At 35.1% G+C, this 21,519-nt stretch overlaps 2 protein-coding genes across 3 annotated transcripts in view; both read right to left on the bottom strand.

Moving 5' to 3' along the window:
* Window positions 1-143: 143 nt before the first annotated feature.
* On the bottom strand, window positions 144-14,616 carry LOC126775575 (clavesin-1-like). The gene is made up of 9 exons (XM_050497614.1): window positions 14,338-14,616; window positions 7,756-7,892; window positions 6,845-6,998; window positions 5,872-6,030; window positions 5,681-5,774; window positions 4,019-4,235; window positions 1,998-3,469; window positions 892-991; window positions 144-251 (listed from the first exon to the last, which is right to left on the bottom strand). Exons 2-7 carry the CDS (start codon window positions 7,886-7,888, stop codon window positions 3,315-3,317), a joined length of 912 nt encoding a protein of 303 aa, XP_050353571.1. The 5' UTR covers window positions 7,889-7,892; window positions 14,338-14,616; the 3' UTR covers window positions 144-251; window positions 892-991; window positions 1,998-3,314.
* A 5,531-nt stretch (window positions 14,617-20,147) lies between these two features.
* LOC126775576 (clavesin-1-like) overlaps window positions 20,148-21,519 on the bottom strand; it is a 28,917-nt gene continuing 27,545 nt past the window's right edge. For both annotated transcript variants that reach the window (XM_050497616.1, XM_050497615.1), the window contains exon 7: window positions 20,148-20,304. In XM_050497616.1, coding sequence (XP_050353573.1) covers window positions 20,153-20,304 — 152 coding nt within the window. In that variant the 3' untranslated portion in view covers window positions 20,148-20,152. The remainder of the gene's footprint in view (window positions 20,305-21,519) is intronic.

Below are 21,519 nucleotides of genomic sequence, written 5' to 3'. Positions count from 1 at the left end.
ACTATTGAAGTTTTATAGTCTTTCCTGAAAATACTAAAGTTTTCACAAAAATAAACTTTTTTTATTACTTATTATTTGCGCTGAGCAAAGATCGGTAGCCAACGTTTATTTAAACTTATAGATAAGAAATTAAACGAAATATGTAAATGCATAGATTTATTAGTGCAGTCAATATAGCCAGAGTCCCAAGTCCGTTGAATTATAGAAACCAATGAAGAAACTAATTAGATAACTGATCTAACCGGTGCTATCTGTAAGCAAATAAATTCAAATTATAAATCTCTTTTAATATAATAAAAATAATAAATTTAAATCCAAGCAACTCAATCGGAACACAGAACATGAGTAATATTTCACATAGACACGTTCAACTTTACATAGAGACGTCACTATAAAAATATAGGAAGCCGTTGGTCTCTTTCCGGTCATGATGCATGGTGAGAGTGAGGGAATAGTGTGCACTCGTGATTGCGTGCACACTTGACCACTATGCTAGTCTCTCTTAAAAATGGCCGCCGTGACCGAAATAGTTCAAGCGTTGTTATCATCAATTTTTAATAAAAGAAATACCCTATGACCTATTTGACATTGATTTCTATGATAAATTCGATGGGATACCATCAAGTCATTCGAATGTGATTAAGTAACAAACAAGCAAATATACAAATTCGCATTTATAATTAATTACCAACTGTTCCCAGCGACGCCGTCGCTTCAAATTTATTTTTCCCTAGATCCCATATCTTATAATTCCATGTAATTATCCGGGACCCAACTTATCTCTTTATTACATTTTATTAATATCGGTTCAATTGTTTAGACGTGTTAAGGTTAAAAAAAAAACAGTTTCGCATTTATAATTTTAAATAATATATATATTGGATTACTCACTGGTAGGTGCCGGTGGTGGGGGTGGAGGTGGACCACCTCCGCAACCAGCTGACTCACGGTTTCCCTTGATACCAGCACTGGGAATGGTACTCATACCACCCTTTAAAATAAGGTTTTATTAGATGGTGACGTCATTTGTCAAAGGAATCTGGTGGTCAGCTTCCATCATATACACTTTAAAAATAATTATTTTCTATAGCAATAGCAATATAGCAATACAAAAACACATTAACTATAAAAAAAATCGCCTAACAATTAATAATAGCAATACGGAAAATACACCTCCTTGATCATTATTATGTTCAGAACAAATCAATCTGCCACAAATCACAATTAAATCAAATATATTAATTCTTTATTCAAGTAGGGCATTTTTTTAATCGTATTACCGTATTGAATTAAATATAAAGCTACCACCAATTCGGAATGTAGATTGCGACGAGAAGAACCAGTTTAAAATAGTAAGTCAAAGATATAGTTACGACGCGCGGTTTCACCCGTAAGTCTAAGGCACTCTTCAATCAAAACCGGTCGCCGGGCAACACGCGCGATCATGTTGCCGACATGATTTTATACATATAGGCCGCCGGGTTGTGTCTGTACAGAGCCTTAGCAGTATGTTATATAGTCTATATAATCTATGTCAATAAATGGCTGAACGGAAAAAAAAACAGTAAGTGCGTTCCAATGAACAAACATTAACATTATGATATAAAATAAATTAGAAAAATGTGATCGTCACCAATGGCCTGCAACATGTGAGATTGAAATGTTATAGAAAGATGTTTTATTAAATATAACTAAAAAATAATATGGAGTGAAATAAATAAAAACATAAAAGTTCGTAAAATAAATATATTATTCCTATATATTATTATAACAATATATGGTATAGACCACTAGAGCGGTGGCGGAAAGGGCGCATTTTCATTTATTTATTAGTCCCTTATAATACACAATGTGAGAATATTTCATAAAAACCGGGGAGGCTTACACATACAGAATGACGTCATAAAAGACCGTCATGCCGTTTGCCGGCATTAATAAATGTTTCACATAATAAAATAAAACAAATTATATATATGTTATATATATGAAATACTCACCACCACAGCGAGGACTACTGCCATAATGGCCAGGAACATTGCAAAGAATTTCATTTTGAATTTCTAGATCACCCAAATCGAACTGACTTACATTGCCACACCATAGCTTATATACGATAGAAATATAAAATAACCATCAACACACGTTTCCCTAATTAAAATAAATACTCCAATGGAAATTACGACACATCACCATGGAATAGAAACCATAATCGCCAGCACTAATTTAAATATAGGAAGTCACGAATGGGATGCAAATCTATTAACAATAAAGATGTGAATTGTATTTTTTTTTATAAAAATATTTAGTGTAATTTTGACAATTTAACAAAGCGACAGAGCGTTGATAAATACTCATTTTTCCTAAAGCTATTAATATGGCAAAATTATTTTAAATTGCTTTTAAAATACATACAATTTATTAAGAATAAAACGATTTCACATAATCCGAGTCGAAGTGAGATCGTTCAGACGTCCGTACGGAGGTAAAAATTATTATTTAAACAATACCCTTACTTGTATTGCTTAGTAGTGCAGTACAATCATTTCTCTCTTTCTGTCATTATTGATTTGAAACTCAAAAGAAAAAGACAGTATTGTTTAACTTATCGGAGTGATTACTATACAACATTTATGAGTGACGCCGTTAATCCGAACATTATTAAGTTACTTTAGCAGCAAACAGTTTTTATCCTCACTCTCATTACTTAGAAAATAATTAATGGGAAATTTTAAAGACTTTATTGATAATGTACAAGACACAAGTAGAACAATGCTTTGTCTTCGTCTTTCCAACGGGAATTTAGTGGTGATAGAAAGATATATCGGTATAACTATTTATGCATGCTATTCAACGTTTACTTGTAAGGTCATAATAATAATATCCTGGGACATTATTCACACACGGCCATCTGATCAAATTAAGCAGAGCTTGTGCTATGGAAACCAGACAACTGATATACTACATATACTACTTTTCTTTTGCAAATACATACTTATATAGATAATTACACCAAGACTCAGGACAAACAGACATGTTCATGCACACAAATTTCTGTTCTGGGTGGGAAATCGAACCCACAACTTTCGGCGTGAAAGGCAAGTATCTACCAATCACGCCAACCGGCTCGTCTAAAACATATACATATATGGACACGTTTACGGCCTTCATAGACTTAACTATGACAACTTTCTGAATGATGTAATTCGATTTTTCCCATTAATTATATCTTAGTAACCTTAACATTATAACTTATAAATAAATATAACTTAAATTTACAGTAACATTCAAATTAATAATTAATATTTACTATATTCTCAATCTATATCTAATTTTTTAAAGCTACCCTGTATACCAAACAAATCTTCAACGGTTTTCGCCTTGCCGTCTGGACGAAGAGATTCGTTGACAAGTCGACGATTTTCGTCTTTAAAAAAATTCTTGTTATCTTTCAAGCGACGGATAGTCTCGTCTGAAAATAATAATGTATCATTAAAAATTGTATTATTTCCGTTATATATTATTGTACATGAATAACTCAATCATCCAGGCAGATGGACTGTGTGATGATTTTGACTAACTAGATGTGAATTTGACTAACTAGTCAAAGTGATTTTTTTTACTCAATATAAATCGGTATACTTGCTTCTGAATTTTGAATGTTCCTACTATGGCAGTCGTCGTAATATCGTAGAAATTGTTAAGACCTATTACCGAGTGATCGACTTTGAACAAAGCTGGTCACATCACCAACAAGTGGCACCTTTTGCCCAACTGTCTTTTTATGTAAGGAAGGGCCAACGAGCAAGAGGCTCCTGATGAGCTCCTGATGGAAAGTGACTGTCATCGCCTATGGACACATGCAACACCCGAGGGTTTGCAGGTGCATTTCCGGAATAAATGCAAAAAGCTGGTTCTACGGAGTGATTGTGCGAGGTAGGAAAAGCCTTAAATAAAATCGCACTGTTGTGGCTGTGGTACTCTTCGTGTTAAAAAAATGGTATAAATAAAAACCATTAACCTCTTAAAGTTATTCTATCCTTATACTCCCCTCCAGATTCCTTCGGCAAAGCTTTCTTCGGCACATACTGGTAAAGTGTATCAGATCCTATCTCATGTATCTTAATCATGTCTAGCATGGTTTTCTTTATAAACGGCCTCAAAAACATCATTACTGTATCCATGAAGCTTGGAGCATTTAAAAAGTGCACTTCTTTCAACTTTACCAACATGCATTCCTGAAATATATTTTTTTGTTATTATCTATCATTAGCATTATTCGCTTAGTTTTTCTCAATAATCATTTCAAATTGCAGTCATTATATAACTTACGCGTTATAGATTTCTATTAAACATAATTACTAAGCATTGCAACCGTGAATTGTAATTAAACTTGGACCTTGTCCAGTTCAATAATAGGAACTATATAATATTGGTATTCATATCTACTATACTACTATTTCTAATAATGAAAAAATCAAGCATTTCTTTTCGTACATTTAATGCTTTTTAAAATACTAAACTTACTTATTATTATTTTATTCAAAACCGATTTATGGTAAGCAATCACCACTACCATATATATTGTCGCAGTAAATACTATTATATATACGGCGAGTACATCTCACACCTTCGATTTGCCGACGATATCGTCATCATAGCAGAGTCGCTGGAACAACTCACCGAAATGCTGCGTAGCCTAGGCGAGTCTTCCCGGCGTGTCGGTCTCGGTATGAACTTGGACAAGACCAAGGTCATGTTCAATAGGCATGTCGTGCCGGGACCGATATATGTCGAGGGGAAACCTCTCGAAGTTGTTAGTGAATATACCTACCTAGGACAGGTAATACAAGTCGGTAGGAACAACTTCGAGAAGGAAGCCGATCGAAGAATTCGCTTGGGATGGGCAGCATTTGGCAACCTTCGTCAAGTCCTCAAGTCGTCTATACCGCAATGTTTGAAGACGAAAGTCTTCAACCAATGCGTCTTACCTGCCATGATATACGGTGCCGAAACGTGGACACTAACTGCGGGACTAGTCCACAAATTCAAAGTCGCTCAGCGTGCTATGGAGCGAGCTATGCTCGGAGTATCTTTGAAGGATAAGATCAGAAATGAGATTATCCGGAAAAGAACCGGAGTCACCGACATAGCTTGCAAAATTAGCAGGCTGAAGTGGCAGTGGGCTGGTCACGTATGTCGTAGGACCGATGGCCGTTGGAGCAGACGAGTCCTAGAGTGGAGACCGCGAATCGGCAAGCGCAGCGTAGGGCGCCCTCCAGCCAGGTGGACCGACGACCTTAAGAAGGTGGCGGGCACCAACTGGATGCGGAAGGCGGAGGACAGGGAGCTTTGGCGCACCTTGGGAGAGGCCTATGTTCAGCAGTGGACAACGATTGGCTGTTGATTGATTGATTTGAAATACTATTAACCATCTCTTACATCGTCAATGCGCCGCTAACATTGGGAACTAAGTTACCGTGTCCTTTGTTTACACTGCTCATTCAATCTTCAAAGTGGAACACTACCAGGGCCATCTTTCACCTATTTGAGACCCTGTTCACATTAAGATAATGCCTCCCCCCCCCTATGACCTCCTCCCCCTATGTAACGGTCATGACATTGAATTTTTTTTTTGGCTAATGTGAACCGGTTATCGTTTGGTGTTCTGGCAGGGACTTACCTGAAGGAAATAAAGAACCTGTCTCGTGGTCATCACGTCTAGCCTGGCAACGTGTCCTAAACTTGTCAAATCCATATCTATCATGAGGACGAACCTAAAATGAAATCGATCATAATTATTTTGCATATTTAAAAAAAAGAGATACAATTTTAGTAATCCAATCCATTTCTTAAAGAAACGTTGAACAATACCCAGGCCAAGTTCCTTCTTCATACTGCCAAAGATCGAAGATCATCATGAAAGCGCGGATGGTGTCTGCAAATACGAAACGCTTAGGGTCACCATCCAACAGCCGACAGTACACTGCTCTGTACCCTTTAACGGTTGGCATCGGCAGAGGTGCCAACAGGCTGAAACAAATAAATTATTTTAGCTAATTCAACGAGTACCTTTAAGAACAATATTTGCGTACATTCTCAAAAAGTTGTTCCAAGTTCGTTCTTAGGGTTGAAAATGTTTTTATTAATGTACCCACGACTGCAACACAAAATTAAATTAAAGGACACCATATAATAAGAAATGCTTGTGACCAGAAATTGTATAAATATCAAAGAATGATGTTTATTTAATTTTAGTTCGGTAGCATACATCAATATAATATCATATATCATAATCAAAAACTAAAATTATTATCCGTCTAACAGAGCTTGAGTTACTCGTTTAGGGAAGCTCGACTGAGATTAATAATACATCAATATGTCAACTAAGTGTTTTATACAATTTATATAACCGAGAGTGGATGGAGTTTGCACCCAAAGACAAATCTCGTGCGTGGTGGTACAAGAGTCCCAATAGCATGCCGCGGAAGATGATGTGGGACTCTAAAGTTAACTTAACTAAGCAAGTTGAAGCAATCAATAGCGTTTCTTAGTATATTATATAAAAACATTACATCGAGCAGTTACATTCTCATGTCAAGGGACTTTATTTTAAAATGTTACAATCTATCATTGTGTGAGGTCACTATTTTATCCATTCAGAGTAAGACAGATGCCGCATAAATCTTTTCGCTCCATTGTCAATGTGTGAGAAGCATAATCAGGACGCCAATTGCCAAATTAAGAGTAATTTTCGTTTTAGTTTCTTTGAAAGATATATTTCTCTAAACATAAAATTAGTTTACACTAATATTGGAATAGTTATTTTATCCTGAAAATTACTCACACCAATTCCAATGTCTTGATGACCGTTTTGTTCACTTCTCGGTCCTTGAAAAATGCTGTAAATAGAGTTCGGAGCGTATAATGCAGATCGAGAACCTGCTTAGATACTTCAGCACTTCTCTCGCAGCAGAAGAATGTCAAAATAAGATCCAATTCTGAAAAAATCATTAAATATTTTCTATAGACTAAATTTGGTAGCCCATCCGCGGATTGGCTTGTCCTTTCTAGGAATTCTAGGTTGGGTTAAGTTGAGAGAATACATTATTTATTTCATCTGTCTTTACTCAGTATAATTCAAAATCACTTAACAAAAGTCTACGGGATGCGTCACGAAATCGCTTGCGCATAATACCGTGAAGACCCGAAGGATAGACCGCCTACGCGGGCCTTCGACATAGATCGGTTTCCAGGGTACAGGGGATTCTTACGGCGGCTTACGTCGAGCATAGAAGGTGCGCATAGCACCGACGCTATCTCACCAGTTTTCTTCGGCGAAGCGGATCACTCCACGATAAGAACCAGTTATTAACCTTACCTAATCAAAGTTCTTCTAAATATGCGTAAACTAATCTAATAGTTCTGTTTGTTAATAAAATCTTCTATTATGAACTAGGAAAACAAATAAGAACAGATTAGAACTTCAAGTATTCATTTCATAAATTTCCACGTTTATATTACCAATGATTGACTTAACCCTTTAAAAAAGCAGACACTGCAAAAACTTCTAAGTTGAAATTTGTAAGTAAGAAATGTATTATTCTTAGTTTGTATAACATAAATAATTAGCGGTATTTCCTAATATTGTATTTCCACGTTATCTAAGTGATGTTGGGTTTGTATTTTTTAATTTATATTAAAAATAAAACATAAAATTACGTCCTAAAAATAATTAACACGTAGTTTTAAATTTACCTGTTATAAATTCCCCTGGTAGATGTGGTTGTGTTTTCAACCATTCACGCAGCTTCTTAATGTCCTCACGAGAAATATCAGGATTCTTCTCATATTCCTTCTCCACTGGAAACAGTTGAATTATGCCCGACATTGTCCTTAAATATAAGATCATATATATATATATATATATGGAGATATACAGGACGATTAAAATTTAACAATAAACTAAACTAATAATACTAAACTAGCTTCGTGGTCATGCGTGGGTCTAAATTCAAAGCACCTCATTGTAAATAAAAGCCCACCGTAGACTGCCTCGTTGGTCTAGTGGCTAGATATAAGGCCGCAGACTCCGAGATCCTGGGTTCAAAACCTATGTAGGGCCAATAAAAACTTATTAGGTTTTTCTGACGAAAATTCTCAGTAGCAGCCTGGAGTCTGGAAGTTGGAAGTGTGTACACTCCCACGTCACGGAAATCACGTAAAGCCGTTGTTCCAGCGCCTAAACTCTTTCCGGTCGTGTCAGATTATCGTCCCATCGGATTATAAAAGTTAGGGAGAACAAAGAGTGCACCTATGTTTGCACACACACTTGTGCACTATAATATGTTCTGCGCAGTTGGCTAATCTCTCTTGAAATTGGCCGCCGTGGCCAAAATCGGTCCGGAGAACATTAAAAGCCTGTAAATGTCCCAAACTGGACTAAGGCTTCCACTCTTGAGAATCTTCCGACACATGGTTTTCTAAACGAAATAAACACAAATCACATGAACGTTCAATCACTGAGTTAACACAATGTGAGACTGAGTGACGTCGAACCAGACAAAAAAAACGATAAAATTATATATTTATTTCCATACACTTAAGGTCACACTTGTTAAGGCCGTCTTAGCTAGAACATAAAAAGAAAAGAACGTTTGGCGTACGTTCGATTCCCACGATACATTTATCTCATGGCGTAGATAAAAAAAAAACCTTATTAATAATGTTCTTATTAAGTGACATCCATATCTATCTATATACAATGATACCTTACATAACAGAAAAAAATTATAAAGTATAAATACATTGCTTATTTTTTTTACCAATCGTCGACCGTCACGGCAAACTTTTACCTTAATTGTTCTTCATACTGATATTATAAAAGTTTGTTTGTCTTTTCTATTTTCACGCAATAACTACTAATGCGATTGATGTGGAACTTTTATATGATTTTAGTATATGTTCAATGTGTATTTTTGAGATATAGCTGACTTAGTCGGAGTGAGAAATGCCGGTCCAGCCGAAAACATAACAGATTTATAAACACAGTGTTTATGAGATTTGTAGGTATCGAAATTGACTACAAAAAAGTAAAACACATGTCTTTTACAAAACTCACAGTAAACATTTTTGTTTAAAGAAAAGAGGAAAAACAACTACACCTGTAGTTACTTTAATTATCAAAATTATTCATTATGTAGATAAAAAAAATCCCTGTTACACTTTACAATATGAATCGATTTTCAAAATAGAGATATTCTTTTTATATTATGTGAAAATTTGTACGGAGCATGTTGTACGACGATCTGACTTCGTACGGATAAAAAAGCACTTAATTTTTATGTTTCTAACTTCAAATCTCTCTCGTATTAAGGATGAAATTTCCAAAAATCCTTGCTAGGTAGATGCTTACTTCTTAAAATAAAACCATTGTTCCAAATTTCAACTTCCTAGATTCAGTAGTTTTGTCATCGCACATAACATTATATTAAATGAATCGGTCCGTTAATTGTAAAAACGGCCCTTCTGTGTGAATGTGCATTTTTTTTATAATGCTGGCGGACGTGCATATAGGCCACCTGATGGTAAATGGTCACGAACATGCATAGACATTGGCGCTGTAAGAAATATTAACCACTTCTTAAATCGCCAATGCGTCATCAAACTTGGAAACTAAGATGTTATGTCCCTTGTGCCTGTAGCTACACTGGCTCACTCACCCTTCAAACCGAAACACGACAATACAAACTATTGATGGTAGAATATCTGATCAGTGGTCTTTAAACCGACGGCCTTGCACACCAAGTAATCGATTGCTTGAACAGCCACATACTTCTAGCTTAATTATACAAACCTATTAAATATATTGTAACGAGCAAAGACAAAAAGTAAAAAATAAATAAATAAAACAATGTGTAATTATATATTTTTTTCTAATTCGAATTAAAATATTTTATATTAAATAACGTAAATTGTAATTTTCGAGTGTTTTATTTGAAAAAAAAAACATATAAAAACTGGTCGTGGTATTTTAATTATCGTGGTAATCATTAAATTTATTAATTGTGCGGTTGATGACATTGATAACTTAAAGCATTCAAGTTTCAAAGTTTCCAGTTCAAACGTCAAAGATTCTTATAATGAATCGACAATGATCAAGATTATAAAAGTTTATTATTATCTGTGAGCCTTATCTACAAATATGCACGAATATATCAACATGTTAATACTTTTCACAGGTTAATTAAACAATCAATAATGTTGTATTTGCAAGAATGTAACAAGAAATCTATTAAATAATAATATTATATTTTGTTGCATACATAACTACAAGGTCGGATTGTAAAAGGATAATATTAAAAGTATACGTTTTTTCTTACCGCTTATCATAATTTCTGTATTTAATGTCATTTTTAATAAAAACAACCTAAGTGGTAGCTGTGTTTGTATATACTGCAAACAGCATCAAATTTGAAATGTTCAAAATATATATATTTACGTAAACGATGTTAACACGAAATATAGTTTAGGATATAAATTGAGGTAGGTATAAAAACTATATATTTAATAAACCAACTACACTTAAGTTGTTTGATGTCGAAATGTTTATAATTAGCACATTTAACCTCCATTTATATATATAATATTAGCAAACCTTATTTAGATCTAAATATACAAATATTTACATTGATAAAAACATTACTTAAAAAACATATGTAAAAATATTTTATTGACAATCTATGTGTCTGAGACGGTCATTGACGAGCCGGTTGGTGTGGTTGGTAGATACTTGCCTTTCGCGCCGCAGGTCGTGGGTTCGATTCCCACCCAGAACAGATATTTGTGTGTATAAATATGTCTGTTTGTCCTGAGTCTGGGGGTAATTATCTCTCTTATCTATATAAGTATGCATTTACAAAAGAAAATTAGTATATGTAGTATATCAGTTGTCTGGTTTCCATAGAACAAGCTCTGCTTAGTTTGGGATCAGATGGTGTGTGAATAATGTCCCAGAATATTATTATATTATTATTAATATAGTCGCAAAATAATCCGCGGAGTCGAAGTACTGGCAGCATCGCAGTATCATCCAGCTCGCAAAAAGAAAAGATAGACTGTCATCAACGCTAAGAACGGATATACGTTTATTCCTATTTTATTAATAGTAATTGTTTTGTTAAGACTGCTGTAAGAATAATATTTTGTAGTTGTTAAAGACAGTAAAATTGTAACTGTGTGAATTCATTATAATTCTATCGAACCGCTATATCTGAATCCCATTATAATGCTCATATGACCGACTCGGCCACCCTGGACGCGACATATATATTACATAATACTTAGATATATTAATAAATCTACCTAAAAAAAATACAAAACCAATATACATAAAAATATACCATAGAAGATCAGCGCGATTTAGAAGTTCTTGTAATGTAATAAACACAAAAAATGTATTGGTACCAACGTATTTCATACCGCGGCTTAGGTTTTGCTCTAATTATAAATAAAACTAAAAGCAATTCGTCACACACTATTTATATCTTTCTGTCTTCACTCATTTGACATTTGCAAGAAGAGAACAAAACATTATCGAACTACACATCCGCTAGACAACGTTTATTTATTAATGAAATAAATAAGGAGTTATATAAGTTATACCATATTACCTTCTACAAATTATATAAAAAGATTTTTGTGTTTTTTAAGTCTTAGTTATATTGCTACATGCAGGTTTCTTATAGGCAAGCGTGCTACATCCAAGACCGTGTCGATGCTTAACATCAGGCAAGTAAACGGTCAAATGCTGGCCTATTAAGTGTAAAAAAACGACTAATTAATTACCTGATAATCTATGCTAGTCAAGGCAATTCAATGAATAGGACAATTATTATTTAATAACCCATTGTCTGCGGAAATGACCAATTTGCATCCTGACTCGGTCCTATACCTAGCTATTCGGTAAGAGCAAACTGCAAACTAGAAACACGCGCATCAAAATAATACATCACCATGTCAGCATGTCACGGGTGATAAAGAAAGTGAGTTCTTAAATGGCACTGCTAATAATATTTTTTGTCTAGTAGGTATGCGTTTTTATGTTGAATAGAGATTTTATAGTATTATGTCGTCTTATAATGTCCATAGACGTGTTGTTGTATATTTGAATACTGTACTGTACTGTGCTGTACTTGTATACTTTTAGGGCTGACGACTTTGTTGTATCCTCCTATCGGTTACAGTTTGGTAGTTTTAAGTGCGTGCATGTTTTCATTTCCAGGCAGCATCACAATAAAATTTTATGGATTGTAAACTTTTTTATTTTAATGGGTTTCTGTATACCTAGGCTGGATTTGGATGTTGTTAGACCCGACTGTCTACAATCATCATCATCATCATAATCATGTCAACTGGAAGGCACTGCGCTTCCTAGCGGCTTCCCGTGACTCTTATTATGTCGCCGATCCACCTTGTAGGGGGCCTGCCTACGCTGCGTCTTCCGTTTCGTGGTAGCCACTCGAGAACTTTTCTGCTCCAGTGGCCGTCAGTTCTGTGAGCGATGTTTTTTTATAGAATAGGAAGGCAGACGAGCATATTGGCCACGTGATGGTAAGTGGTCACCAACGCCCTTAAGCATTGGTATTGTAAGAAATGTTAACCATCGCTTACATCACCAAAGCGCCACCAACCTTGGGAACTAAGATGTTATGTCCCTTGTGCCTGTAATTACACTGGTCACTCATCCTTCAAACCTGAACACAACAATACCAAGTACTGCTGTTTGGCGGTAGAATATCTGATGAGTGGGTGGTACCTACCCAGACGAGCTTAAAAGCTTGTGCCCCCGCCCACTTCAATTTACCAATTCTTCGGGCTATGTTGGTTACTTTGGTTCGCCTGCGGATTTCATAATTTCTGATTCGATCTCACAGAGAAATTCCGAGCGTAGCCCACTCCATTGCTCTTTGAGTGATCTTGAGCCTTCTTATGTGGCCGTAAGTCATCACTGGCAGCTTACACTAGTCGAAGATATTCGACTTGAGACACTGCGGTATTTTGGATAAGAAGATATCGTGTAGCTTCCCGAACGCTACCCAGCCAAATTGGATTCGATGATTGACGTCGTTCTTGAAGTTTGATTTATCTAGTTGGATGGTCTAATCTAGGTAAACATAATTTCCAACCTTTACTTGAATGGGTGCAACATGGACGTTCGACATGAATTTCGTCTTGTCCATATTCATTTTAAGAACCATCTTATCATTTCAGAATTGGGATATTTGCGGGCAGTTACTTTCATGAACAATTATATATTTCAGATCATTAAATCAATACAAATAAATTAATTTATATCTTTTATTCTGACCAAACTGTAATATATTACGAGTATGTACATATAAAACACAATAAATAGGATAATTTCTTATTGACTCGGACTTAAACTGCGGTCATGCCTTTTGAATTAGCTTGACATTTTGACAGACCCATGCGGACATGGTCACGAGTCACGTGTCATATATGTATAAATAATGATACACAATAAACGATGTATACAATACAAAACAAACAGCACGAAAAGGGTTTTTTAAAAAAAATCCAAGCGTAATTAATGAACACGTTACATTTTTAAGTTAGTTACTGAGAGAAAGAAATTGAAAAAAATATTATTATACTTAATTTGAATGCTAACCGAAGAACGGCATAAGGGCCACATTTTCGTGTACTTAATTTGTTTATCTATTCGCTCTTTAAATAATAACATAATTATTTTTAATTAGTAATGTATACATTTTTTCTTATCGCTACAGAATTTTAAATACCTTATTAAAACATTTATGTAATTGTTATTTTAAAAATCATTTTTAATTTATTATTATTAATTATTGCAATTAAATTCTTGTCGTCCTTGTATTCATATATATATATATATATATATATAGTAATATATTCTAATTAAAATAATTTCTATACGTTTTAATATTCAATTAATACGTATTTTTTTACTGTCTATGTAAATAATAAAAACTTTTTGGTTTACGTATTTTTTATATGATTTACTTAAAAATTGTGTTAATTTAACAAACATTAACAAAATAAAAATATCCTAATTTGTATTTGTTTACAACATACATCGTTTTATGAATATATGTTATAAATACCGCTGTAATATAATAAATCTGTTGAAAAGTCTATTGAGATAATATTTCTTTATTACCGTATAACTTTACAGGTAGAAATTTAATTTTAAAATAACAGTCTATTTGTACCCACCGTGTAAGATACTTTTTCATTTAAAATAAAAGCACTTATATTATAATGTATTAAAACGATCTTTACCTTATTTAGGTCTCTTCGGTTCAATGTTGAAGATGTCACTTATATTTTATATTTAATTGAAACATAAAACGCGAACTATTGACAGAGAAATCTCGCTAAACTGATTGATTTATTAAGAATGTGCGCTTATATGTCACGGAATTATCCTTGTCTACCGTTTTTAAAATTAGTCGTTTAAAGTAACTGTTGGAATTTGAACTTAATCCCCAGTATCCTAGACATATATTAACTTTACAGCGATATGTAAGAATTTTATAAAGTAAAACGCGTGTTTCTTTATGTATGTCCGTACGAGTACTAAGATGTTAAGAATTAGATTTAGTACTTTTTTTATAAAATATGTAAGCGAACAAGTATATGAGCCAACTTGTGGTGGTGTGTGACACCAATGCTCATAGACATTGGCATTATAATAAATGTTAACCATCGCTTACATAGCCAATGCGCCACCAACCTTGGGAACTAAGATATTATGTCCCTTGTGCCTGTAATTATACTGGCTCACTCACCTTTCAAACCGAAACACAACAATACCAACCACTGCTACAACTAGAATATCTGATGAGTGGATGCTACCTACCCAGACGAGCTTGCACAAAACCCTATCACAAGTATAGATGAAAACGTTTTACATAGTAATATAATATATGGTAATTTTATATTATAATTAAAAAAGCCAGCCAGCCAGGTGGACCGACGACCTTAAGAAGATGGCGGGCACCAACTGGATGCGGACGGCGGAGGACAGGGAGCTTTGGCGCACCTTGGGAGAGGTCTATGTTCAGCAGTGGACAACGATTGGCTGTTGATTGAATTAAAAAAGGGCAAATTAGTATTATATTTCGTAGAATCAAATTAATTAACAAGAAGTATAAGGCTGTATATAACCAACTATATATTTTTATTAAATTGAAGAATAGTTAAGTTGTGATCACGGCAAACTGAAACATGAATTTTTAAGAACTTAATTTGTGTTTATAATTCATATGACGGAAAACATCGTGAGGAGTGGATTTTCCAAGTTGCTACATACCAATCCACTTTGGAAAAACGTTATTAAATAAACTTCTTCCTTAAAAGGAATGTAGACCTTTGTTCAGTAGTTGTTATTTAAGAAAAAAATATTATATAGTATTTTTTTCTAACCTAACGATATTAACGGAAGCGAAACATTTGATCCTATCCCGGGGTAAAAAATAACTTCAGCGGTTATGACCATACATTATTATTATGTGAATATATAACGGTATCTATTATTTTTTATTTCTAAACGTAAATAACATTTATATTTTAACCGTTTTAAGATAACCACGGACATACAGAGAGACCGACGAATAAAATTAAAATAATATTTGTTTGGGTTTGTGGCGTCTGTGTATGTGTGCGTGTTTATGAGCCGGTGGGTGTGGTTGGTAGATACTTGCCTTTCACGCCGAAGGTTGTGGGTTCGATTCCCACCCAGGACAGACATTTGTGTTAATGAACATGTCTGTTTGTCCTGAGTCTGGGTGTAATTATCTATATAAGTATGTATTTACAAAAAGAAAAGTAGTATATGTAGTATATCAGTTGTCTGGTTTCCATAGCACAAGCTTTGTACAAGCTAAATTTGGGATCAGATGGCCGTGTGTGAAAAATGTCCCAGGATATTATTATTATTATTATGATACTGTGATTCTAGGTATTATGCTCGTTGTTTTTGTAATGCCGAGTTAAAATAGCTATGTAAAACAGATTTTTACTAAAGTAATAAGCGTTAATTAGCGTAATTAGTCGAGAGACTTAGAACATAAAATAATACTGTATTAGCGATGAAAAACGAGTACCTACTGAGAATATTTGAAGACAATCTGTAAGATTATCACCAGACCATTAAAGAAAAGTCATATCGAATCTTTTCGTAAGATGAATTATTCCATATTGTAATATTTACATGCTTGAAAGTAGGATGTAAATATTTTATAATTCTTAAAGGATAAGAAACGAATTAATTATGTTACAACATTATGTAAGTGTTCAATTACATTATAAGTATTATTATAATATAAATGCTTAGCATGTTTACACTAAGAAAATAAAAATCCACTGTTTAAATTGTTACATTAACCGATCATCTCAAAGATCTTTGTCTGATCACGAAGTAGGCCGTACAGTATGAGGCTATGAGAAACGAATTTATCTTTTTTCACTCTGTGTTCTTGATACGAGGATTTATTAATGTTAACTCTTTTAGCCCTTTAGCCATTAGTCTAGTGTATAGTCCCACTGCTGTCCAAATCCAAAACATTAGCCTCACTAAAGTAGAAGGCTTATAGGCTTCCCTCAGATCATTGCAATCTTCTGTTAAGATTCACTTAAGCTATTTTTCTTAAGATCAGAGCTGTTATGGTTTATTGCACTGGACCGTCTGACCATTTTGGTGGTTGAACATGATCATCTTACCACGAAAAAAGTGAGTGCAAAATGGGTACTGGAAATACTAACGCCGCAGTAAAAGCCACAGCTAATTGACTCTTCTAATAACTTTTTGGAGCTTTTTTTTTTGCCGGTTTTTGCCGTTCACTGCTGGACGAAAGCCTCCCCCATAGAACGTCAACCATCCCGATCTTGGGCATTCCGCATCCATCCCGAACCTGCCACCTTTTTTAAATCGTCGGCCCATGTAGTCACAGGGCGTCCTACACTACGTTTGCCTAAGCGTGGTCTCCACTCCAACACGTGTCGGCTCCATCGGCCATCAATGCGCCTGGAGACATGACCAGCCCACTTCCACTTCAGCGAGCTAATTCTAAGCGCGATGTCGGTGACTTTAGTTCTCTGGCGAATGTCCTAATTTCGGATTCTATCTGCCAGAGAAACCCCAAGCATCGCACGTTCCATTGCTCGCTGAGCGACCCTAAATTTGTAGACCAGTCCTACGGTAAGTGTCCACGTTTCGGCACCGTAAGTCATTACAGGTAGGACGCACTGATTGAAGACCCTGGTCTTAAGCGACTGTGGGATCGACGATTCAAAAATATGACGTAACCTCCCGAATGCCGCCCAGCCCAAACGTATTCTTCTTTTAGCCTCCTTCTCAAAGTTGTGCCGGCGAAGTTGTATAGTTTGGCCCAGGTAGATATATTCCTGCACAACTTCAAGTGGAGAGATATTTACGACCACTGGTCTCGGGGATACATGACGGTTTGCCATAATTTTGGTCTTTTCAATGTTCATCCCGAGACCTACTTGTCTTGAAGAATCGCTCAGGCTGTTTAGCATCTCTTCCAAATCCTGCAGAGTCTCCGCCATGATGACAATGTCGTCGGCAAATCTCAGATGTGTAATGTGTTGGCCATTTATATTAATGCCGCGTCCGTTCCAATCGAGCGTCTTGAAGACGTCCTCCAATGCTTTATTGTACAATTGGTAAAGAGTTTCGGTGATATTACATCTCCTTGTCTTACCCCGCGATGCAATTGGATTGGTCTTGTGCTCTGATCTTGTACTTGGACGGTCATGGTTGCGGCTTCGTACAAACACTTCACCACCTGGATATACCGACAGTCAATTAGGCATCTCTGCATGAATTCCAGAACAGCCCAGGTCTCGATGGTATCGAAGGCTTTTTCGTAGTCGACAAACGCTAGGCATAGAGGCTGATTATATTCCTCGGTCTTCTGTATTATTTGCCTTAGTGTGTGTATGTGGTCTACGGTACTGAAGCCTTTTCGAAACCCAGCCTGTTCCACGGGTTGGAAGTCATCGAATTTTCGGGCAAGACGATTCGTAATTACCCTCGAAAAAAATTTGTAAACATGGCTTAAAAGTGAAATGGGGCGGTAGTTTTTAGAAGAGCTTTATCGCCCTTCTTGAAAAACAGCACCACCACACTTCTGCTCCATGTCTTCGGTGTTATACCATTGTGGAGGACGGAATTAAAGATGTTAGCCAGCTCTCTCAGAACTGGTGTGCCTCCTGCTTTTAGAAGCTCTGAGGTAATTCCGTCATCTCCTGGAGCCTTGTTGTTTCCAAGTTGCCCGAGAGCAATCCTAATCTCGCCCAAATCGATGTCGGGAAGATCGTCTGATAGGTGGCGTGTTAGTCTGGCTCGTGGGTCATCCGCACTGTGGGACTCAGGTAGGAGGTGGAGGTACACATGATGAGTATAAATGGCCATAGTACTTTTCGACTTCAGCTAGAATCTCTGGTTTTGAGATTTTGGAGCTACGTGGTAAGAATCTTACAGCAATTATAATTAGAGGTTTCGAGTAGCTTCATTGTTTTGAAGCTTAGTTAAAACTAGAGTTCATGCAAAGGCATATTAAGAGCATACCCAAATTAAGCTGGAACATGACGGCGAAATTTTTTTTTTAATTTGTGGGAATTTTATTAATCCTATTAAAATAACCAATGTGAAAGTTTGTTTGTTTGAATGTTTATTATCCAATCATGCGAAAACAACTGCCATCAAACTGTCCCCTCCCTATCACAAGCGGTGGAAGATGCCTGTAAAGATAAATTGTACCACAATCACAGGAAAATACATTGCATATAGGCGAAACTGATATAAGCAATGAAAAGGACGAAAATTATCGAACCGATATAAGCGTTAAATTGAGATGGTTACTTTACACAACAATATATTCTAATATAACGAGTTCTAGCCATTTGTTCAACTTAATTATTTGATTAAGGCAGTTGAAACGAGAAGATTACAAGAAACAAATGCCTGCTTTCTATTAATTATTATATTTTACAGTATTTAAATATACCATATTTTTCTATGTAACTATATTTACCATATTTTTCAGAATAAATTGTCTAGACGAAAGAAATAATATAATAGAAAATAGAATAGAATGTTACCGATCATTATAGAGAGCAAAAGCATAAATAGTCCGGGAAGTTACGTTGCAAATACAAGTCATAATAACCGGCTGATGTTGACATCGATAGTTCATCTTATATGACTAATAAGCTGTCCCGTCTGCCCTGACGGTCGGTTCGCTTTCTGAGCTTTACTACGTCAGCTGACAGGCTTTCCACCTCTACACATGCAACTGATCGTTGTTTTCTTACTTTTAAATATATAAGCAAGGACATAGTTAAATTTCATCCGGCGTAGTATGACTTTATTTTACATATTTTTATGCAAGTTTATGCGAGCAGCTGACGCATATGCCGCTGACAATCCCCTCCCTCGATGCCCCCTTTCCACGACGCAGCTGATGATTTTACAAGACTCCAGCAAAGTGTGATGATAACTATTCATGAAAAAAGTTTTAGCCGGCATACTTTTCAATTACTTATTTATTTTATTTGATTAACCACATTCGTAACCTCCCACAGCGGGTGCGTCAGCTAATGCATGGTTCACTTATTAGGCATTTTCTTACATATATTGAAAATAATGGCAAACTATCGGCTACCTAAAACACTACCTAAAATGCAACGCTACCTCCCGGACTATAAGGGACGTGTAAGGGACACACGAATAAAATCAGCCTTTTTATTGCTCTTGACATAATCTTTTTCTAGAAGTGTTAGAGAAATATTCATTTTAATTGTATTTAAGTAGAGGTTACATTAAAAGCAAAAGAGTTATGTTATTTTTTTTTAAGCCAAACCTTTTTATTATGTCCAAACCAAGATAAAAAAATAAATATAAACGAAACAATGAATATTTACAAGAATAAAATAATATAAGGATATGCTACACTTACTAATATAATATAATATTTACAGGGAACACCTAAAATCTTCTTATTATGTATTTTCAATTACAAAGACCCATTTATTTTACAACTAATAAATTATGAATGTCTTCAAATGTTCAGTCTATATCTAATTTTTTAAAGCTGCCCTGTATGCCGAATAAATCTTCAATAGTTTTCTTGCCGCTTGGACGCAATGATTCGTTCACGCGCCTCCGATTTTCTTCCATGAAATATTGCTTGTTATTTTCTAAACGGCGTATGATCTCATCTGGGAAATAATAGATAATATAATACAAGAAGATATAATTTTAGAATTATATACTTCAATTACAATATTTTTACGTAATATTTAAATGCAAAATTACAGGCAATTAGCCAAATTCAGTTTTTGGAGTGAAAACTTCTTTAGGCGCGTTTGGCTGGTAGGGGATAGAATCGTGGCTTCGCGTCACCGACATGCTAATGCTGATATAATAAAATCGTTGAAAGTACAAATAATTTAAGTATTGTGGAAATTTATGTAAATACTAACAGTATATACAAATAATATAAGTGTATTTCAACTATTATTGATTTAAATTAAGCTGTATTAATATTTTGTATATTGTATATAATATTATATATTTTGATAAATAAAAAGCTAAATAATAAAAGGAAAAAATTATTACTTGGAGTGCCAAAAAATGTGGAAATTAGACAAATATATTTAACAGTTTCAAGTTTTCACTTCTATCGGCAGTCCCTATGACTGTCTGTTTTTCTTTAATTTATTCGATTTTCAAAAAGCACACGAGCAAATGGTTTACTTAGGGTTTATGCTCTGCGTAGATACCACCCACTCATAATTTATGCAATCGCTCAACAGCGCTATCTAGTGTCGTTGTGTACCGTTTTGAAGTATGAGTGAAGATTACATATTATGTCACAAGATTACTTTAAATATTCATGTTGATAGAGTATTTTCAATGTAAGGAATTTTTAATAGTATATATCTTACAGTATCAATATCTAGGTGGTAACCACTTATCGTTAGGTTGCCGATTAGCCAATCCACCCACCCATGTGACGGTGCACCCTTTCCCGTGAACGCTAGCAATACAAAACGTACAAACTGTTGACGAGAAAGTGTACCCAATTAAGAAAGCCATTAAATCTTCAATGAGTCCAATAACCAACCATGGGATTAATAGAAACCGAAACCTAATAATATTTTACACGTTTATATCTTATCCCACCCAGACGAATAAAAAAAAACTTTTCTATGTATGTATATCTTTCTGAAGATTATTTCTTTTGCATGATAAATCTTTGTCATAAAAATAATGATCGTGTTTGTTTCGTTTCCTATGCGTTTGCGCATTTTCGTTTGTTGTTCTCGGTGCATACGCTTTAGGTTTGACAGGTTTCTGAAATAGTACTATCAACGGTAGCGAGTAAGTCGTATCACATGGCGAGCAATAACTAGTAACTCAATACAAAATAA

Source organism: Nymphalis io, chromosome 18, assembly GCF_905147045.1.
Source record: "Nymphalis io chromosome 18, ilAglIoxx1.1, whole genome shotgun sequence".
NCBI classification, from domain to species: domain Eukaryota; kingdom Metazoa; phylum Arthropoda; class Insecta; order Lepidoptera; family Nymphalidae; genus Nymphalis; species Nymphalis io.
Note: the sequence above shows the minus strand (reverse complement) of the source record. Positions and strands in the feature narration are given on the sequence as shown.

Coding starts and splice junctions, on each gene's coding strand:
- LOC126775575 (XM_050497614.1), bottom strand. CDS start 7,888: ATGTCGGGCATAATTCAACTGTTTCCAGTGGAGAAGGAATATGAGAAG. Junction 6,031..6,844: donor ATCAAGACATTGGAATTGGT/GTGAGTAATTTT, acceptor TATTTGTTTCAG/CCTGTTGGCACCTCTGCCGA. Junction 3,470..4,018: donor GGATAGAATAACTTTAAGAG/GTTAATGGTTTT, acceptor TATTATTTTCAG/ACGAGACTATCCGTCGCTTG.